The sequence below is a fragment of the Taeniopygia guttata genome, chromosome 3, assembly GCF_048771995.1.
Source record: "Taeniopygia guttata chromosome 3, bTaeGut7.mat, whole genome shotgun sequence".
Taxonomy (NCBI): Eukaryota; Metazoa; Chordata; class Aves; order Passeriformes; family Estrildidae; genus Taeniopygia; species Taeniopygia guttata.
In genome coordinates, this window is record NC_133027.1 from 76807256 (window position 1) to 76827502 (window position 20247).

General features: G+C 41.0%; 1 protein-coding gene across 23 annotated transcripts in view; it reads right to left on the minus strand.

Moving 5' to 3' along the window:
* Positions 1-20247, minus strand: part of QKI (QKI, KH domain containing RNA binding) — a 478774-nt gene that overhangs the window by 316494 nt on the left and 142033 nt on the right. For 5 of the 23 annotated variants that reach the window (XM_072926055.1, XM_030269590.4, XM_030269587.4 and 2 more), the window contains one exon: positions 16777-19905. The exons of 14 other annotated variants lie outside the window; for them this stretch is intronic. In XM_072926055.1, coding sequence (XP_072782156.1) covers positions 19889-19905 — 17 coding nt within the window. In that variant the 3' untranslated portion in view covers positions 16777-19888. Of the gene's footprint in view, positions 1-9525; positions 10799-16776; positions 19906-20247 lie in introns of those variants that run through there. 4 more of the 23 variants (XR_005979680.2, XM_030269589.4, XM_030269592.4 and 1 more) reach the window with 1 other exon arrangement.

The following is a 20247-nucleotide window of genomic DNA, read 5'->3' on the forward strand; positions in this document are numbered from 1 at the left end:
AGAGAAAACCTACAGGCAAGGAGCATGCTGGAGCAAGGCAGAGGACAAACTGGATCCTGAAAAGCAGCACGGTGCAAAGCAGCAGCAAAAGGGGGCAGGGGAAGTAAATTGGGATGGGAAGTCTTGGAAATACTGGGAAACAGATGCAGTGACAGACAAGAGAGAAGCATGGACAGCCCTTTTGTGGGGGCTCTCAAACCCACATGGACCAGATATACTGGAGGTGAATTTGACCTGGGCAGCTCAAACATAAATAAGCCCTCAGTTGTGAGAGATGAGACAAATCTCATCTGGCAATAGCTCCACAATGAGTGAACATTGCCTGCTGCAGAGCTGCAACTCTTCCATTGCACACCCTGGTTCACCTGCAGCCTGCTTGTGGTGGCAGGAAGGCTCCTCAGTGCTCTCACTGTCTTCTCCCAGCTCATCTTCCCTAGACTTTTTGCCTGAGGATGCCCATGCCATGTCCTGCCCCTTTAGGCTGCAGCTTCTCCACTTGGCTGGCACATAAGGAAGGGGAACATGAGGCAGGGGCACATCACAGCCAGCTGGAGCAGGGGCTGCCCCATGGGAGCAGCCTGGACCTGCCACCACCCAGCAGCCCTGGCAGCCTCTTCCCTCCCACTGAGTGATGAAGACAAGATTGCATCAGTCTTCACAGGATAACCATTACCCAGGTAGAAAACCAGATAAGTCCCTTTACCCTTGGGAATTCTGCTCTGTGGTCTTCTCTCTCCCCTTTTGCTTGACCAGATGCTGTTCTCTGGCAGCCTCATTTCTGGAAGGAGTCCGTGATAGAGCACCCATGAGTGCCGCTGGAAGCAGCTGGGAAGTGAGGTGCAGGAAGTGGGAGACCTGTACCTGCTCCCAGAGATATGTGCTCCTCTTCAGGAGTGTCTTGTGGGGATCATATTCCAGCTCTGCAGCTCTTGCAATTTCTATGGCATCCCTTGCATAGTCTCCTTTGGCTGGATCTGCTACATGGAAGAAATTCCCCACTCCACCCAAGCTGTAGCTGTTCCAAGGATAGGCTGCCCCAGCTCGGGTGGTTGTGCTGTCCTTTTCAATGACTTGCATTCACACTGATTTATAGCTGCCTATAAATCTGCCACCTGTGCCTGGTGCCATGAGAGCTCTTCCAGGAAATCCCTGTGCCATGGCCTGGCTGCCTGATGCTGACCCTGGAAGGGGAGGCTAGGACAAAGCCAGACTGAGCCGTGCACTCTGCAGCAGGCAGGGCATCCCAGGGCTCAGAGAGCAGCCATCCCTGTGGATCATCCAGGCTGTCCCCCAGGGGAGCAGCTGGGGTGGCCACTGGCCATGCAGGCAAGTCCTGTAGTGGGTTTTGCTCTGGTGTCATCCAACAGAGCAGAGTAAGGGCACAGCCACGACCACCCTGACAAATGCAAATCGACTGCATCAGCTGGGGGAAGACAAATAAAAGGAAGAGGAACGGGTGTGCAGCAGCACCTGGTGGGATCAGAAGCAGCACTGCTTTCACACACGTTTTGCTTAGCATAAAGGCTCCTCTGATGTTTCATGACTATCAAAGGCTTTGAAATTCACAGGAATTTCAAGGAAGGCAGAAGTTCATCTGAAATGAGAGAAAGATTATATTTTCCCTCCCACCATATTTCCAGCTTCCCAAGAATTTTCCTTTGAAGACTCCACTGCTCCCAGAAATGTCTTTATGATGTTTTTTAAGTCATTTCCCATACAGGATCATCACTGCACAGCACAAGCAAATGATAGAGGCTCAGAAAGCAAAGTATGGGGGTGAGAACTGAGGATGTGGGTGAGCTTCAGCTTGTCAACAATACCAAATCATCCATTGTTGGCTAGAGGCAAGTGTACCAGATGTCCCTTAGTGAAGGAAGAGTGGGGGTTTCCTGAGTGGCTGTTTGACCCAGCATTGCCTTACTGCTTCCATGCTGGCTAAACCAAGAATACAGATTTGAGCAATGGCACTTTCCCAAACTTTTTATCTGAAGTACAAGCCACTCCCACCTGGAAAAGAAAGCACCTGCTAACTGCCTGCAGCAAGGGAGAAGGGTCTCACAGCAAGGCATTTTAATTTCCAGTTCCCAGAAGGGGACTCCTCTCACTGCTCTGCTCTGATATCTGGCCACCAGGGAATAGATAAGCATGGGGCATGCTCCTTTCCCTCTGATAAGAGGGAGTTGATATTGAACCTATTAGTCAGATTATAGTGGATCTGAATTTGTTTCCCCTTGAGCAGCAGCTACAGAGACAGAGCAGCTGGATTAAGTTTCACTTTCCTATGTAAAATGACTTAACAGAGTAGATAAAACTTAATATTTGTGAAGGCTCATATGTTTCCCTGAGACCTGATCTCAATAATATCTTATGAATGCCTTACTGATTGTTTAATGAATTATTTTTCTTCCTCTCAGACTGTTAATAATAAAGTATAAGTAGAAGGAATGTACAGACTGCTTGAAATAATTCCTTGAATATGAGTTCAGCTGTGGAACTCACTCTGTTTTGCCTTCCGCTACCTCTGAGCAAGTGCTTTTTGATGAACATTTTGGGGCAGAGGAGCTCCCCCTGTTCTTATGAGACAGGAAGGCCCTAGGGATCTGAAGGGCAATGAGTGAGCTACACTGGGGAAGCTCTGTGAAATACACGAGGTTTCAGTGTAAACCAGCTGGCTGTGTGTGCTCATTGTTGGACACCTCCCAGATGGAGTTTCACTTGGCAAAGCACGGGCAGGAGGAACAGAGAAGCTTCAGAGGCAGAAGGGGAGGGATAGTCCCATTTCAAGGCTGTGGAAAAGGACTCAGGATCTCACCATCTACCTCACCTGCTGTGGGCTTTAAGAGACATTCAGCTTGAGTCACATTCACCTCACACAGGTTTTGCTGTCTGAAGGGTTCATATCCAACCAAGCCACCTATATGGAGAGCCCAGGCAAATAACAGAGGAGGAGAAAAGTTCTTGTTTGTATCAGACTTTTCTTATAATCTAGGCTGACTGCCCTTATTGCTGCCCATGTCCTGCAGCTGATGAGGAGCAGGAGCCTAGATGAGAAGTCCAGATCAGAACTAACTCAGTCATCCCACTGCTGGTGCCAACAGCCACCCACCCACATAGGAATGTTCTATGGATGGGTCTCTACTAGAAGCTATTAACTATAAGAGGTGTTTCCATATTAGTCATGACCTATAAATATATACTCTATAATATATATGTATTGTAGAGTATAATCCACAGATTGTAAAAGTCTGCCCCTTAGCATAGTTCACCCTGGAGGTTTCATGGACCATTTCACCCATTTCAGTGTTAAATAACAGCCCCCTCTATACCCATAGGCATGTAAATGGATCAAAATCAGCTACCCCAGTTACTCTCAGCAGCACTTTGCTCAAGGGGTGGGGGGGCGGGGGAAACAACAGAGCATTAAAAGACGAGAGAGAACCAGGAGAGTAAATGAAGGACAGCATGAAAGACACAGGGTGCTAAGATGTCAGCTGCATTTATAGGCTTCCATTATTAGCCTTCACCTTCATCCTTGCCTCTTCCAAATCAAAGTACTTTCACTTTAAATAGTGCCATGCACCCAGGGAAGCTGCTGAAAACATCCAGAAGTGCAGTTTTCTGCATGCAGCCAAGCCAATCCAAGCCTTGCATTCAAACCAGAGGCAAACAGCTTTCACCATCCCCAACAGGCCGGTACCACACATGGAGCTTAAAGCCAAGTGAGGACATCAAGGACTTTGCACTCAAAGGAGCAGCCTTTTGAAGAGGCAGGATGGGCACCATCCCACCCTGCAGTGTGGGCACACTGCAGAGCAGAGAGGACAGGAGAGTCCCTGTGGATTCATGCTGTCCCCAGGAACACAGAGACATGGACTAAGCCAGCAATAATCCCACATGCTCCTCTGCCCAGTCACTGAACACCAGTCAAGCCAGCTATAGCTGGCCACGTTGGTGTGCACAAGAGAGAGTAATGTGCAACTGAAATCTTGGTGGAAAAAGGTAAGAAAATGTTCTTTAAATCAAAAAACAATTCCGCAGTTTTAGCAGGGATGCCACATACAGAAAACCCACTGAAAGCTTCCTAGTTACTTATGCCGACTGTTTTGGCACACATACATCCTACAACAGCATTTATTCCACTGGTAAAGTTTGCAGTAAAACCAGTGTCCCAGGTTCCCCTCTGCCCAAAACGCAGCCCCGAGGCACACCAAGGCAGCAGGTTAGCTTGGAGTCTCAAGTGAGGAAGAGTGAGATGGGCAGGTCAGCACTTTTGGTGTTGCTCATTAGAATGACTCACAGCTTGGATACAAAGCCAGGTAGATGAGGATTACTCACTGCTCCTTTCAGCTGATCAGAAATCACCTCCTTCCAAAACCTGAGCTAGCAATTGTCACCTCTGCAGACTACAGGGTAGCCAGACTTGCAGCAGGGCTCATTACCATCATTTAGGCTTGTATAAATCACCCTGGGGTGGTGGGGGAGGGGGATGGGGGACACCACGGTGCTGCAGGACGGATGCTCTGGGCTTCTCTGCTCCGTCTGCTTTCTCTATGACTCCCACAGCACCCAGTAACTTCCCATCAGCTTTCCACCGTCCTGTGCAGGAACTGCTGCTCCCTGCACTGGAAACAGTCACTGTGTGGGTGGTCCTCAGGTTGGAGGCTGCCAGGCTTTAAGCCACCAAACAACTGCTTCACAGCAGCCACTTGTGTGAGCCAAGCTCTGGGTCTGCCCTTCTCACAGGGCCCAGAAGTCACCGAGGTCATTTCAGGGGAAAGTAAGCTCCATGGAAAGTGTGAACAAAAGACATCTATGCTCTCAAAGACACACAGGCCCCTGCTGCTGCATGAAATCAAGGGTGAAGTGGGTTTTATTTGCACCTTTTAAAACCCAGGGTGTGGATTCCTCTCAGGCTGGCACCTGATCCTCAGAAACAGCACACACTGAGGATTGAACAGCAGAGACCCAGAAAGGTTCTTACGTGTCATCCCAGGTTTTGCAAAGTGGCACGTTACAAACACCTGAGATATCCCAGCTCCTTTATCTCTGCTCTGATAATGAATGTTTTGACCTTGGCTAGTCTTCTCCACTTCCTAATCTGTATAAACCCACCATTTCAGAAGCAGTGTTTTTGGTGCTGCATTGCTGACTCCTGCAACTCAAGCAAAATTGCTCCAGAAATCAGAAGCTTGTAGGTCAACATTTATTAACCTTGTATTAAACTCTATGGTAATTATTGCCCTTGTGTTACACCATGCTCTCGGCAGTCACTACGAACTCATTTGTACAAATACCTACTCATGTCTGTACTTTCACCAAACTGGTTTACTAAAATAGCTCCCATATGGGAAATGCATTTTCATGGATAGTCTTCTCTTTCCTCAGTCATACTGCTTGTACATCTCCTTCGGTTGTCAGACCCGCATGGCACCAAGCCACCAACCTCTCCTATGTTTGGCAGGGAGCTAAGGAGCATTTCCTGATTTCCCCACTTTGGTAATGTCCTTATTCTTAGTGTTTGGTATGTTAGGAAACAGGTGGAAAAAGAAAATGAGATTTCTGCCAAAAATACATGCCCTTGTTCTTAAAAAAGCCCCATAAATTCATGTTTCAGGCATTAATTCAGCATCCAATTATTAGGGATATGGCAAAGATAATCCTATAAATAACAGGCACTACAGCTGCTCATTGAAAGATTATTGGGCCTTCCTCTAACAAGGCACAATAAAATAGCGTATTTATAAGGATGCCTTCAGAAAAAATCAGTAGGGGGGAGAGAGAGAAAAAGAGAAAACATCTGACCAAAAATTGTAATTAATCTGTGGACAAGCAGGTGACAACTTAGGAGATCCAAGAATGCTGTTTTTATAGTCATGAAAATTGCACTGAACACTACAGGTCTGCATTAAGGCCACCAAAGGAGAAATCCTGCGAAGCAAGCAGGTGGGGCTGATTTTAATGCAGGGAGGAAGTGTCTCTGAAGGTATCAATTTTTTTTACAAAAAGGTTCTTGCAGCAGGCAAGGATCAAGTAATTACTTTGCCCCTGTTCACAAGATATCTCAGAATAGTAACAGACCACACACCCAGGAGATGATTAAAGGAAGTCAGGGGTCAGGAACACAGAAAAGCTCATGATACAGAAGAGAAGATTTGCATGGCCATTAATATTTCATGACTTACAAGCCATGTGGTTCAGAACAAATATCTGCACAATAAAGCAGAACTCTCTGCCATCAGGTTGCATATTTCAAGACATACTTGAGTCATAAAGGTATTATTTACATGCCTTTACCCACGAAAAGAACGCAAAACTTGTCTGAATCCTTATACCTACTGTAGGGGAACATGGAACGCCTTTCTGAAGGTTCAGCAGGATTTAAGTGGGGCCTTTGCCCTGTGCTAGACCTCTGTACGGAGTGAGTTTCAGCCTAAAGCAAAGCTTAAGTAGCATGTTTCATACTGCAGGCCTATTAGATCCACTACCAAGGAAAAGAGCTGCTGAACTGTCAGTATGGATCTTCAGCCTCTACTCCAACCCATGAAACAAAAGTGCTACTTATTTGCAAGTGTATAGGTAGCAGTGCAGACAGGAGATATTGTATTCTCTGCCATTATTCCAATTTTAGACACATCAAAGATGGTTATTGAATTAAAATAAAAAAACAAACCAACCAACAAAACACCAAACCATAAACGACTCCTCCCAGTGAAAAGAACAAGATGTGTCTGGGGTTAAGCAAAAGTATTTTGTCCCAGGATTTTGGCAATTATGCCTGGTGAGATTTCATTCTGGGAAAAGAGTTTATTGTGGTGATATAAGCAGGCCCTTTCCTCACAATCAAAGCTAGGAATTTTCCCTGCTTGCACTTGCCTGTACGTGGCTGGAATAAGCAAGTGGAGCAAGCTGTTTGGCTGACTCACCGGCACAACCAGACTCTCCTGTTGCTGCCAGCCACCAGTGGAACTTTTCTCCTGCCTTTGCACCTGGGCTCTCCCTTTCCCAAGCTGCTATAAGCAGCGAGGCTCCTGACTTGAAAGAAATGCTGAGAGCCAGAGTGACATTGCTAAATTGCCCAAAGGAATTGCTCAGAGCAGGGAGGCATGTTAGCATTGCTTGTCAAAGCTGCTGCTTCTCTGAGTCTCTTAGTTCTCTGTGTATGTGTGTGAAGAAAAAGGTGAGAAGAAATGAGAAGTTGTGGGGAGGAAAAAAAAATAAAATAAAAAAACCCACTGCACCAGAATGGCATCCACTGTTTTGCTGACAAGAATAAAAGTCCTTGCTTGGGGAATTTATAGCCAAAATGAGTCTAATACCACAGGGCTTGACTGCCCCTGATTGAGTATTTTGCAAATTACTCACATGAGCAACCCCACTGACTCGGTCTGAAGGATTCTTCCACGTGCAGAGTCTGGCTCACAGTGATAAGTGACAGCAAACTGCAAGGGGAAAGGCATGACAAGGAAGAAATTGCTCTAAGGCAGCATTATTTACTGCTTCCCTCCCTCCTAAAAGGAGTCAGGTGTTTTGACTATTTCATTCATTGGCTTCACCTTTGTTTTAAACCAGGTGCTTGCCAGAGTGGATATCACTTATTTCAAGGTTCCTTTACACACAGAAGCCTGAAGACAAATCTGCAGCAGGTGAAAGTACCACTTCATAAATATAATTTATTATTATCATTGTGAGGCACATGACAACTAGTAAAATGCAGTTGTTTACTTCACCAAGGTAAAATTTTGGAAGAGTCTTGACTGAGGAGGTAAATCTTCCACCTGAGGAGGTAAACTCCCCATCTTCCACGACGCTGCTGTTGGCCAAAAGTGTTTGGTTGACAGCTGTCTTGTTAAGTGTGACCAGGCATAAACTGGTTAATGCTGGATTTTTGTGAGAACCCCAGGATTGATTCGGGGCTCTCGTGTGGTGGTAAAGTCTCTCCTCCAACCCGTGCTTCCAAAGAAAAACTCCGCAGCCTCTTGTTGTTCGGTCTCAAGGCAGTTTATTGCTAGCTATCTAAAAGATTGTCTTCGCCCGCCGCGGCTGCCTAGGTCAGCGGCCCAGGCAGAGACACACACTCTCCTGACACCCTCACTGTCTGGTGACTCCGTTGTCTCTCCCCCCGCCCAGGGCTGCTGCTATCTTTTATATGATATATTACGTCTTACATGTTTACAGATTTTCCCCAATACCTACTATCTATGTTACAATGTGCTTTTCTACTCTAACCCAATCTGTGAGTGCCAAAATCACCAAGAACATGGAGGTAAGGAAGAAGAAGGAGGAAGAACAGGATCAGGCCCACTTTCCTCCATCTTAGAGCTCCTGACCCCCCTGTACAAAGTAAAAACCCCCCTGTACAGGTATTAAAACCCCCCTGTACAATACTAAAAAATTTTCCCCTCTAATTTGTGACTACTTTTACTATACCATCTAACCCTTTGTGACCGCTTGTTCCACCTTCAAAGTTGGTAACTCATTCCATGGCTCAAACTCAAGATCACAGCTGTTTTCAGCTGCTTGCCAAGGTCTAAAATGCTTCTGACCAAGGCCTGGAACCTCTGAAAATGTCTGAGGGACATTTTGAGTTCCGACAGATTTTGCTGACATTACTGACGTGGCTGATGAGGTGATTTTGTTTTAGATCTACCTGCTAACCCTAGTTCTTTCTTGAGAAACCCAAAGTTGTCTCTCACAAATGGCATTTATCTCTCTCCTTCCAAAGCAAATTGAAAGCTCACTGAAAAATTTCCATCCTGAATGTAACTGTGCACAACTACAGGCCTGAAGCTGCAAAAACTGTTGTTCTTGCTCCAAAGTTAATTATTTTAAGGCATTTCACTTTCAAAAGTTGTATGTTATGCTGAGAGTTGAACAATGTGAAACTTGCACGACTGCAGAGCAAATCTCACTCCTGCCAATCAGGTTTTCAAAATAATCCCATTTTTTCTCAGTTCTCCCAGATCTCAAGTGCTGTCAGTGCTCCCCACTTCTACATTTCACTGGTAAAGAGATAAAACAGCGTTGTTTCCTGCAACTGCTCTGCTGTCCCTTTGCCTCTCCTTGGATTTCCCAACTGTGAAAAACGGGAACATAGTTCTGTCCATCCCCAGTGAGCCTGTGGGACTCAGATTTATGAACACAATCACAGAAAACCAGGTTGAAAGGGACGGCAAGGACCATATAGTCCAACCTTTCTTCGTAAAAGCAAAGTCTAGACATGGGCTACTGTGCTATCAAGCAGAACCTTAGTGTCCAAAACTGGAAAATCCACCACTTCTCTGGGATTATTCCAATGGCTGCTGTCCCCATTGTAAAAAAATTTCCTCTTGCACATAACCAGAATCTTCCCAGGAGTTACTTGTGCCCACAGTTTCTTGAGATGACCATCCCTTGAGACAACACTACTGGTAGGTACCCTCTGAAGTGATCTGGTCTGAAGCGATCTGGTCTGAAGCTAGGATTCAGCTGGCCTACAAGATTCTGGAAACTGTATCATGGGTTTGACTAAGTAAGAAGTCAAAGGTATTTTGTTTTGCTTTCATGCTTTATTCTTAAGTACATTCAAGATTATGAGACACTTGGACATTGTGATGATACTGGAGTGCACTCAGCATTGTACTGCTCAAGCACTACAGACTTAAATGTGGCTATCCACAGCTTACAGTCTACTGGGATTCTCCTGTTCGTCTTTTCACTGACAGGAAACTGAGGGACAAAGATGCAGAACAAGAGCACCAAAGGTACTTGACTAAAAGAGTATCTTTCATCATGGGTAGCTGGGGAATGCAAAAGACAAAGTTACAGTCACACATGCTATGCATGTGAAAATGGGGAGAAACATGCCTGAGAGAGAAGGACCCAAGCAGGCAAGCTCCCTGGCTGATTACTGTGGGTGAGGTGGAAGGATGGGGATTTATCGACCAGTGCTTTCCCCTCTGCACCCAGGCAGGTAAATTGTCTCTGGGTACCAGGGGTTTTCTTTCTGGGTGATGTTGCTGCTCGAAACAGACAAAGGGAGATAAGGCAGTGGTGTATTATTTTCTGGGAGACTTTGAAAAAGACCACTCTCCGTATCTTGACACATCACTTAAGGTGGATTTGGCTGCAGGGGTCTTGCCCAAAACTGCACAAATCATTAGCAATGAAAGAAGCATCTGAAACCCAGGCATTACAAACTCTAAATTTGTGCCCTCAGTATCAAAGTAGTTCTCTTCCATCTGCTTGGAGTTATGTGTAGGTAAAACAGCCTTTCTAAATAATGTCACATTTGATCATCCTGATCTAGACCTTAAGTCTTGCTTCTTGTCTTCCTGTACCAAGAATGACCTGTGCCACCTCACCATCCTAATGAAGGGAGAATTTGTCTATGAAATGCAAAACAGCACAGAAGGGGGCAGGGTAGAACCTTAGAATAAAAGAACAAGAAATTCAAATTAAGCTGAAGAAGGGAGAAATTTCCAACAGAGAAATTAACAACCTTGCTTAAGATAACAGGGAGATATGGTAAACCAGTTCTTCAAGGACTGAGATAATTTTAATTTTCTTCACTTAGAATTCCAGCCTACAGTCTCTGATGAACTTCTTGTCAACACAGTATGGGCTTGACAGTGCTGCTCTTGTTTAGGGTTGTCACCTCTTCCTGGCTCATATCAAGTCCAGAGTAATTTTCAGTCATCTGTTCAGGACAGGGTTCAAAGCTCTGACATTATTGTTATTCTTTATCTTCTTTCAGTCCACACTGGTATACGTTTCCTATTTTCTCTCAGAAACAAAGCTGGAGATCTGCTTCATTCGTTGCCTTTCAGAGAAAGAATCACAATTGTCTCATCACTAAGGTTATACAGGAAAAGTCACACAAGGGCATGCAAGTAATGGCCTTGTGGCCCCCTCAGCAGTTCTGGATCTACTCTTCATGAAAGATCATGAAAATGATCCAGAGATTAACCAGAGTAGTCTCCAGATTTCACCTATGTTAAAAACAGGACATGGAATTTGCCACAACAATTAACATGCAGTAACATTTCTGAACTGGTAGCAATGTTTGAACTTTCAATGGTTAGCAGATAGGCTAACAAATAAATTCTGCTCCCTGCATCACAAATTTATGTTTTACCCAGCATCTGAGGTCAAGACTTTAAAGAGGCTGTGCTCTATGAAAATGCACACACATCGGAGTGATCTGGTTACCTTGTAATTTCTCTACCTCTGAACTGCACAAGGTGGTTTTAGCCTCATGAAAACCACCTTGTCTAGAAATCATAATTGGAAAGGTGTAGACAACTAACAAGATAAATACTACATTAACATTTCATTGTGGGTTTCTAATACACACAACACAGTGAGACTCTTAAAACAGTGATCCCAGTATCTTTATCATACATTTACACATTTCCCATAACACTCTTGCTTGCTCAAACTGCCTTTTTACTGAAGTAACTACAATTAGAAACAAATCCCTTTAAAACACTACTGTAGGAGGTACAGACTGATGTATCTGTCATGGTATTAAGAAGACCTAGATACAAAAGACAGGGCTTCATTTTCACATGAGTATGAAAGCAAGCCAGAATCAACACTGAACACTCATTTGCTCAATGACTGACCTATGGCAGGAGGACCTGGGAACTTCCTACCTTCAGGAAGTTCATAAACCACCTGCTTAATAAAGGCCACCCTCAGTGAACTGAAAATCTACAGAACTCATTCAGAAAAGGTCCCACAAGCAAAAATAATTTTTCTGCTTAGCCTCGTCTGTATAAGGTGCTTAAAAATACATGAACTTTAGAGAAAACACCTTCATTTACTCCTAAGTTGCTGAAATGATGCAGTCTTGAGATGTGCTATTATTTGATGGCTTTTCCCTCGAACCTCACCTCTGAGTTTATCCAGTTTACTCTTCAACCTTATTTATTGCTGAAGATGAAAACAGTGAAAATACTGTGACAGAAATTAAGGACAAATATATGCTATGCTACTTTGGGGAAAAAAAAAAAAAAAACAACAACCCAAACCAAAACCAAAAATCAAACCAAAAAAACAAACACTTTCCTTGGGAGTTACTGATTATTTGTGATTGCTAATTTTTAGAATTCAACTCAACAGGAACTGGCCGTCAGTTGTCTATTTTTAACTGTTTGAGACTTCACAGGGTCACCAAGAAAACACTTGGACTAAGTCTCTTTTTACTTTTGCGGGTAGACCTGAATTCCACCATAAAAAATTTCTGACACTGCACTTTGTACTCTTTTCTATCAATGTCTCTCATTATTTTGACACCGATAATGGTTAAGTTTGTACTGCCTCAAGGCAACTACAACAAGGAGCCATCTAGTAGTGTTAGGCCATCCCACATAAACATACCAAAACACACAGACAGTGCTGCTAAAATGATTATAAAGTCTGTTGATAAAAAATTTCTAAACTCCATATCTAGCTTTAACTTGCAGACTTATAAATGCAATTCCTGACATGAACGTGACCATAAACGGGTATTACTGACTTGGTGCAGGAGGTAAGAAAGGTCAACACAATTCTGCTCTCTAGGGATCCAGATGGGTGAAGGAGGGGGTGTGCACAATGCAGGCAGAGCCAGCATAGAAGGAAAGGCTGTGCCCACACACCAGGCCAGGACTACAGGGTACAGGCAGCTGGCCCTCAGAGTAACTGCAAAGATGACAAAGGCTGCTTTATCTGCTCAAGTAGCACATGCCATACAGCATCCCTACATTCTGTGAAATTCTAAGACTACTAGCTCAGATACAACTACATACCACTACTTTATGAAACTTATCATGGAAGGTGTCTTCAAAGACTAATTATGCCAAGTTTTTCATCCCTGATGGGTGCAGAAGCGTATCTGAACACTGGCATTTAGTTTCTTTTCCCCTACTCTACCAGATTTCTAAAGATGCCACACTTCATTATCTACTTCACTTACTTCTGAAGCAAACATTTTTTTATTTAAGCAGTGAAAAATAGAAGGAATTTTTAGCAAAGAATACCTTGGTAAAGAAATCGTCCTTAACTAAAACTAAGCATCATCACATAAATATTAAGGCAAATACAGAACACCATAATCTAGTTCTTCTCCAAAGTCTGTTTCTTGCTAGGTTCACACTAGGTGGGATGGCAGACAACTTTATTTTCTACAGTAATCAAAAACTATACCCCAAACCAGTGTCTTAAAGTTACAGTAAAGTAGGACTTCTCTTTCTTATTTGTCCTGAACATAACAATTGTAACAGTTATGCTACAAAAGTACAATATCCCCAAAATCATGTGGTTATCTTGTGAAATTTATAGAACTGATGCCTCCACAAACCCATACACAAAAAGTGTATTGCATGTTTATGACATATAATGCATACTTCCTTCATTTACAGTTACAAACAACAGCATATGCAATAAGAAACTGTTAAGCACAATATACCCTGAAAATCGGACAACCATGAAACTTTAAGGCTCTTCAACAATTAATATCTTTTGTAACACTGCTAGAAGCATTAATGAAAATTTAAGTGTGAAAAATGTACATTCTTTATTCTGCGGTTTAGATACAGAATAAAATTTAACTTTTCAGAAATTAAAACTATAGCTATAGCTTTGAGAGCTGTCAGTTTTCTTTTGAGGATAAAGTACATGCACCTTCTCCAGTTACTTTATTGCACATAATGTACAGTCATAAATGGTGTTTATTTACATGTGTTTTGGCAACGTCCATGTTTGCTTTTCCCCTCAGAATACATTATTTTGCACAAACAAAACCTTAAATGTTTCACACAAACTGCCATAATACAAGTCAAAGCATATATGTATATATGTCGCTTTATTGTTGCTGTATTTTCAATTAATTCTGCTGAGAGTTTCAGATATCAGTTAACCTTTGCCTTGGGAGGCAGTCTCCTTCCAGTTAGTCTGTTGTCAAAGACGGACACCCGAACTGCAGGCACCAAGAAATTAGGACTGCAGCCTGCTGTGCCTAAGCCCCAGCCCTTATGCACCACCTGCAATTAGTGTGCAGGCAAAGAGAAGGAAGAGCACTGTACTTTTGTTAACCAGTTTGATTCAACATTGATTACCACGTGTTAATGTTATGGGTCATGTGCTATTTGGACACTATTCCGTTAACAGTGTTCTAGAAAAATGTATCAAACATATTAAAACAAAACAGAAATTCCAGGAACAATTATGTACTTCCAGCCCTAGGAATGTGTTCCTCAGATGCCATTCTGTAGAATGCGCTATTTCTGATACCTGGTATTCTTATCCAGACACAAAGTCAGCTTCATATACTCATAAATATGTTTCCCTCAAGTTAATTTCCTAATGGATGGTAACACACTTCAATGTTTCCCTGCATTTTCAGGGCAGAAAACCTTTTAGTGGTCCCCCTCATGAAGTACAGTCTGGCAATAAACCTTTTGCTACATGTAGATTTTGGAAACACTTTTAAAAGGTATGCTGAAATAAAAGTATTAGTTCAGTATTAGTACACTGAACATATGCTCATTAAAAATATCTGAAGGATGTTCTTGAAGGCACTTTATAATATGAACAAAAATACTCTTGGAGAAATCAAATTTATTGCACTTTGGAACACTTAAGATGTGAACAGCAGTGCTCAGATTTTACTTTGAAAGGCTAGATGGTATTTTTGTTTATGTTCTGACCTACAAAAAAAAAGAAAATTACCATAAGATAAATTCCACTTTATTGGATCAAAGACCAATTACCTAATTGTCTTGAATGTATGATCTTTCAAACATTAAGACAATTTTATCTCAGAATAATAAGAAAGAAAATGAAGCTAACTTCAGTGATTTAGCAATATTGAAGTCATCCTCAAATTCAATTCTAAAACAGTTTGTATCTTTCCTGTAAGCAGGCAAAGTATAAAATAGTTAAATTTTCAGACAGGCACTCAGGTAAATTGAGAAATGCCTTTGGTGGGCAACAAAAATGAATACATTATTTTGATTTTAGAATTTTCCATTTTTTTCTGTCCTTTAGCTTTAAAGTACTACAAAATTTACAGCAACTTCGACAACTGCATATAGTGAAGAATGAGATGAAAATGCACTGTGGACAAAATATAACAGTAGTTAACATCTACTGATAAAAACACAAAGTAATAAATATATTACAGAAAAGCAGCAGTTCTGGAAATAGAAGTATTCTTCAATATAAAACATTAAGTTTTGTTCCATCTGAATGGTTTCACCTACACTGGACAGAGTACTTCACCAAACTACATGTGCTTCTCTGGTAAAATCCTTTAAGGATATAAATTATTTGCTCTGTAATGACACTTGTTCCATTAGGCAGTCAAAAGGTCCTTATATTATCTGTTGTAAATATCTAATATTCTTATCATCTGCCTGTGGCTGAGTTTTAGGATAGCAACATGATCTGTTAAATTAAAAAAGAAAACTCTGCACAAACTATTCAAAATGAATTAGTATTTTATCTCTACCTAAAATTTTTGTAGAAGAAAGAACTACATGCCATTAGGAAACTAACAAACATCATCAAAGCTAGACTATTTTTCTCCATAAAATAATGCATAAAATTTTAATTACTAGCAATACTGTGAGAACTCAATTTATAAAGTTTTATATTGCATGCATTTCGAGTTAAATAGTTTGAAACGTCATAAATTAAAGGAGGAATTTGAACAGATTCAGATTCCTCACCTTAATTTTTACTACCTACAGGAAAAAATGGACTTTCAGGAAGAAAACTGTCGACATCTGAAAAGTTATCTACATTAAGGATCTCCCTTGACCTTAGTGGTAATTACTGCCCACTCAAGGTTATATATCTAGAACTACCTGGGAAATGTAAAGAGCCTCAGACAGTGTAGTTCTAAGAAAAGGGAAGTGTCTCTGGAAAAATATTGCATAGATGTACATTCAAAACAGCATTTTCAGCATTTCAATTCCCTGCATTCATGTTGCTCCAGTCATCCACAGGGATAAAGATCACATAAAGGCAGCTCAGGAATTTGAAATGGATGTTGCTCTGTAATTTAGTGAAAGGTGTATTTTTGTACTTTCTGCAGTAACTAGGAAAAGATCCAGTTTGACCTTTGGCTTACAGAAGTTGTACTCCCCTGAGCTAGGCAGTACTGATAGACTAGAGCAGAAGTACCAAAAATAGAGTTACTTGAAACAGTGGTGGTCTAAATAAGGCACTTTTGCCAAAGGAAACCCCCAGGTTTTGTGTTTCAATGTACAGGAATTCTATCCAGAAATATTTTGTGCTTAGAAATGTCACATGATGCAACAGAGAATCAGGTGCCAAAACCAACAAATCACAAATTACTGTGCAATCAACTGCAACCGCTGAATGGTTCAACAAAGAATCAAACTGGTTTCTGTACACCCTCATGATTTACCAATACACGATTTTCCTCTTTTGCTGTGAGCCAACAATAATTATTTTAGAGAAAGAAAAAGAAAGTGTGGAATTAGTAATGCAGATGCTGAAAGGCAAGTGGCAAGACTCTACAAGAAGAATGCCTCAAAAAATGCTACTTTGTTCCCATTTCTACTGGCACCTATTCCCCAAGGTAAAAGGCCAGAATGACCAAAGCCAACTTAATAGTAGTGTGCAGAATGTCAGCTGACAAACAACATAAAAACAAGTCACGTTGTGTTATCTGTGGTCACGTTCTTCAGGGTTAGTCCAGTAACTTGACTTTACATTCTTCCGTCTTTATTTGTTTATTTTAATTAAACATGTAATGGTTAATAAACAGACATAATCCAGAGTTAGTAGGTTGGTATTATAACATTTATTAAAATAATGCTATGGGTTAATAGAAACAGCAAAGAACCAAAGAATTAAAATGCAAGCTATGTAAAAACCCAACTAAAACCCAAATATGTCTAATGTATTCATCCAGTAGCTAACTAAAAGCCCAAGAAAGACAACACTCCCAATATAATAAAGTACTGCAAAACAATTGGCAATTTTTCAGTTATCAAAATTGTGGGTTTTGCATTTTGTATCCTTTTTTCTCAATCAGGAAAAAAATTCTTTTGAATGTTATATAACATACATATAAAACAAGATAGAAAAATACATTATAAACTTGTAACAATGGCTGTAAATACATTATCTTACATGTTTCTCATAGGCAATAGGTTGGTTATGGTACATACATAGCATGAAACTACTAAGATAATAAAGAATAGACAAATACATGTCATCTGTATGGTTACATACAAGCGACACTCCCATCTACCCACTCTAAAAAAAATTACATAATACTGTCAGAAAGAAGTCTTAAAACTACTTATTTTAATAAAGAAAAAGTCATTAAAGAATGACAATACTGAGAACCAAGGCATTCAGAGATTTCAAAAGTTATGCTTTTTTTTTAAGCTGATCCAAAATTTTGTCAACTAAGTTTTCAGAAGTTTGTTCAGAGCCAACATTACTTTCACATGTCACACATCTATTCCATACATTTCCCCTCCCCCCCAGAAAAAGACCTTTGATAAATGTCTAAAATGTCCAGGTTTTATCATAGTTGAGATGAAACTGGATCAAATACTGGTATTGTTTTAGCAAATCTCTCTTCAAATGTTCGAGTGTCGCAAGTTTATTCAACCAACCAACCAAAATAAAATCAAAATGGCACAGCATATACTGTAAATAAAATCAACACAACTGTATGTGTAACAGGAAGACAAAGCTGGTGGCACAATAAACAAAATTTTAGCTGAGTACAAAAGGATGAATGTCTATTGCATAGTAAATAAACTGATAATTATTTCCAGGTGAGACAAGATGTTAGATGAGGTCACCATGCAGGTGCTTAAAAATGTAAGCCCTCTTAGCTTACTATTGACCTTTCATTTGGAAGCTGTGAAGATTTGCAGGAGGAGAATAAGTTGACAAGAGGGGAGTAAAGTTATCACCTGATATTTGCCAAGTTTAGTACTGAGCCCCACAATGTAACAATTAATGTTATCAGAATTAAATACTGTGCATTCAACAGCTTCAGCTCTTGCAATTGCCCAGCTATTCAAATCTCATATAGAAACAAGGGTTAAAAATAAGGTATAGCTGGACTTCAAATGGCTGAAGTTCCTCTCCTGCTTATCTTTTCAAGAAAAGCCAATGGGCCAGATCTAAAAATACTCAAAGATGAGCTGAAAAGTAAGTAACTTCCATGCTGTTTGCCACTGCAGGAGCTGTTCCTGGAAACTGGGGATGCGCTCCGTCACTGACTGAAAACTTGCTAAGCACTTTCAGTTTCATTATGTGCAGAACATCCATTTTCTGGGTCATGCCGAAGACTCCTACAGTTGATGTAATATCTATTTCAACCAGAATCAAGAAAATTCCTCTCCATCCCTGAACAAAAATGACGTAACTTCCAGCTCTACAAACATTGTCAGTGAATAATCTCCTTTAGCATGAGACTGTGTGTATCACAGAACCCTTTGGTTTACGTTGCACAAGTACGGCATTTGCTATGATTTAAAAAGTGGAGTGGCTGGTATAATGAAAACTTAGCAAATACTTAATGAGATTTTGGCAAAGTCACATCACACTAGTATGGCAAAAATCAGGTAATTAATATGGTCAACTCATCATTTGTCTTCCCTCACAGCTTCTTTCACATACTGGGCGACTGAGTAGCATGCAGTAACTTGTCTGAGGGAGAAGCTGATTATACAAGACATTTGACTAAATGACCATGAAGAAAATAAGGCACTTCCTTTTCTTTAGACTTATTCCAATACTTAAAAAATAAAAAAGAAAGACTAAAAGGCTCTTTTGGTCTTTTGTTTCTTGACAACCACCAGAAAAAATCATTTAATGAAATAAAGGGTTTCTTTGTTCTTTTTTTCTTTTTTTATAACACTTGAAAGTATAAAATGCTACATTTCCAAAAATATATTTTTTTCTGCACCAGCACCCTTGTATAGTAAAAGTATCTACTTTTTTGTTCATTTTGTTTCAATGCACTACACTTTATCTACACTTCATTACATGTATACAGCAAATAGGCAAGCATGGCTTTTACATCCTTAATGAATTTTTTTCTATACAGGGAGGTTTAAAAAAAATATTTGAACAGTTTGCCCAGTAATGTGACACATAATGCATGTACCTTGTTCTCATGTAATCTTCCAAGGAGATTAAAATATGGTTAAAACAATTTAAACCTTATTTTGCTTTAATAGTGTTGCTGTTTTGTTCTCTGCATTAATGTAGTTCTGAAAAGTCATCGTAATCTGCATTTCATGGCACACTTTCCTTTAAAACGTCCTTTAAAATTTGGCAGGCAATAGAAAAAAGGCTGCAACATCTGCCCTTTGAGGGCACTGGTAGTGACTAAACAGCATATCAAATTTTGAATACTTTTTGGAATCCCTTCCCCAATGACATCCCTGACCAAAGGTTCATGCATGATGCATCATCACACAGTACATTCAGAGAGAGCTTTGACTTTTTTTTTTTTTTTTCTGAGAAGAAAAATATTCCTAGAAGTCTCTCACAGTAACTGCCTCTGTCATCGGGTAGTTAAGGGACATCTGTCTCCATCTCGGGCGAGGCCTCCTTACCGTTCGCTTGGGGCGGGACACTAGAGGATGATCAGTGCGGAGGGATGAGTTGGACCTTATTGCTTTACTACTATTCAGTGCAGGTTCTAGAACCACTTTCACCCAAACAGGAGAACAACAAAAAGCGGAGTTGGAGGACAACAATTTCTTTGTCTGTTTTGTTAGATGGTAAGACGAACGGACAAGTGCCCCAGCTCGCTGCACTGAAGACAGGCAAGCAAAGGCGTTTACCAGTTAACTGATCAGCAGGCAGGCATGGTCAGGTCATCATTGGGTGAAGAGTTCAGAGGTCAGAAGGTCATAGGTTAGTTGCCGGTGGCGGCTGGGTGGTTAGAAACAAAAATAATAAAATAATAAAATAAAATAAAAAACAAAAAAAAAAAAAGAAAGAAAAGATAGAGAAGAGATTAGTTCCAGCTAGTGACGGCTTAATGACAACATGAAAACTAATCACAACTAATAAAAAAAACAAGCATGTTTAATTCTGACATACTGATCGACACCATCTACAGAATGCAATAAAATCATGACAGCCCTCCATCATGATTTGGACACGTGAAGGAGAAGCCCACTCCCACAAAACTGGTTAACAGGAGAAATAGAGATAAAATATGACTAACGACTAATGGTTAGTAGCAGTCGATGAAGAAAACTGGAAAACAAA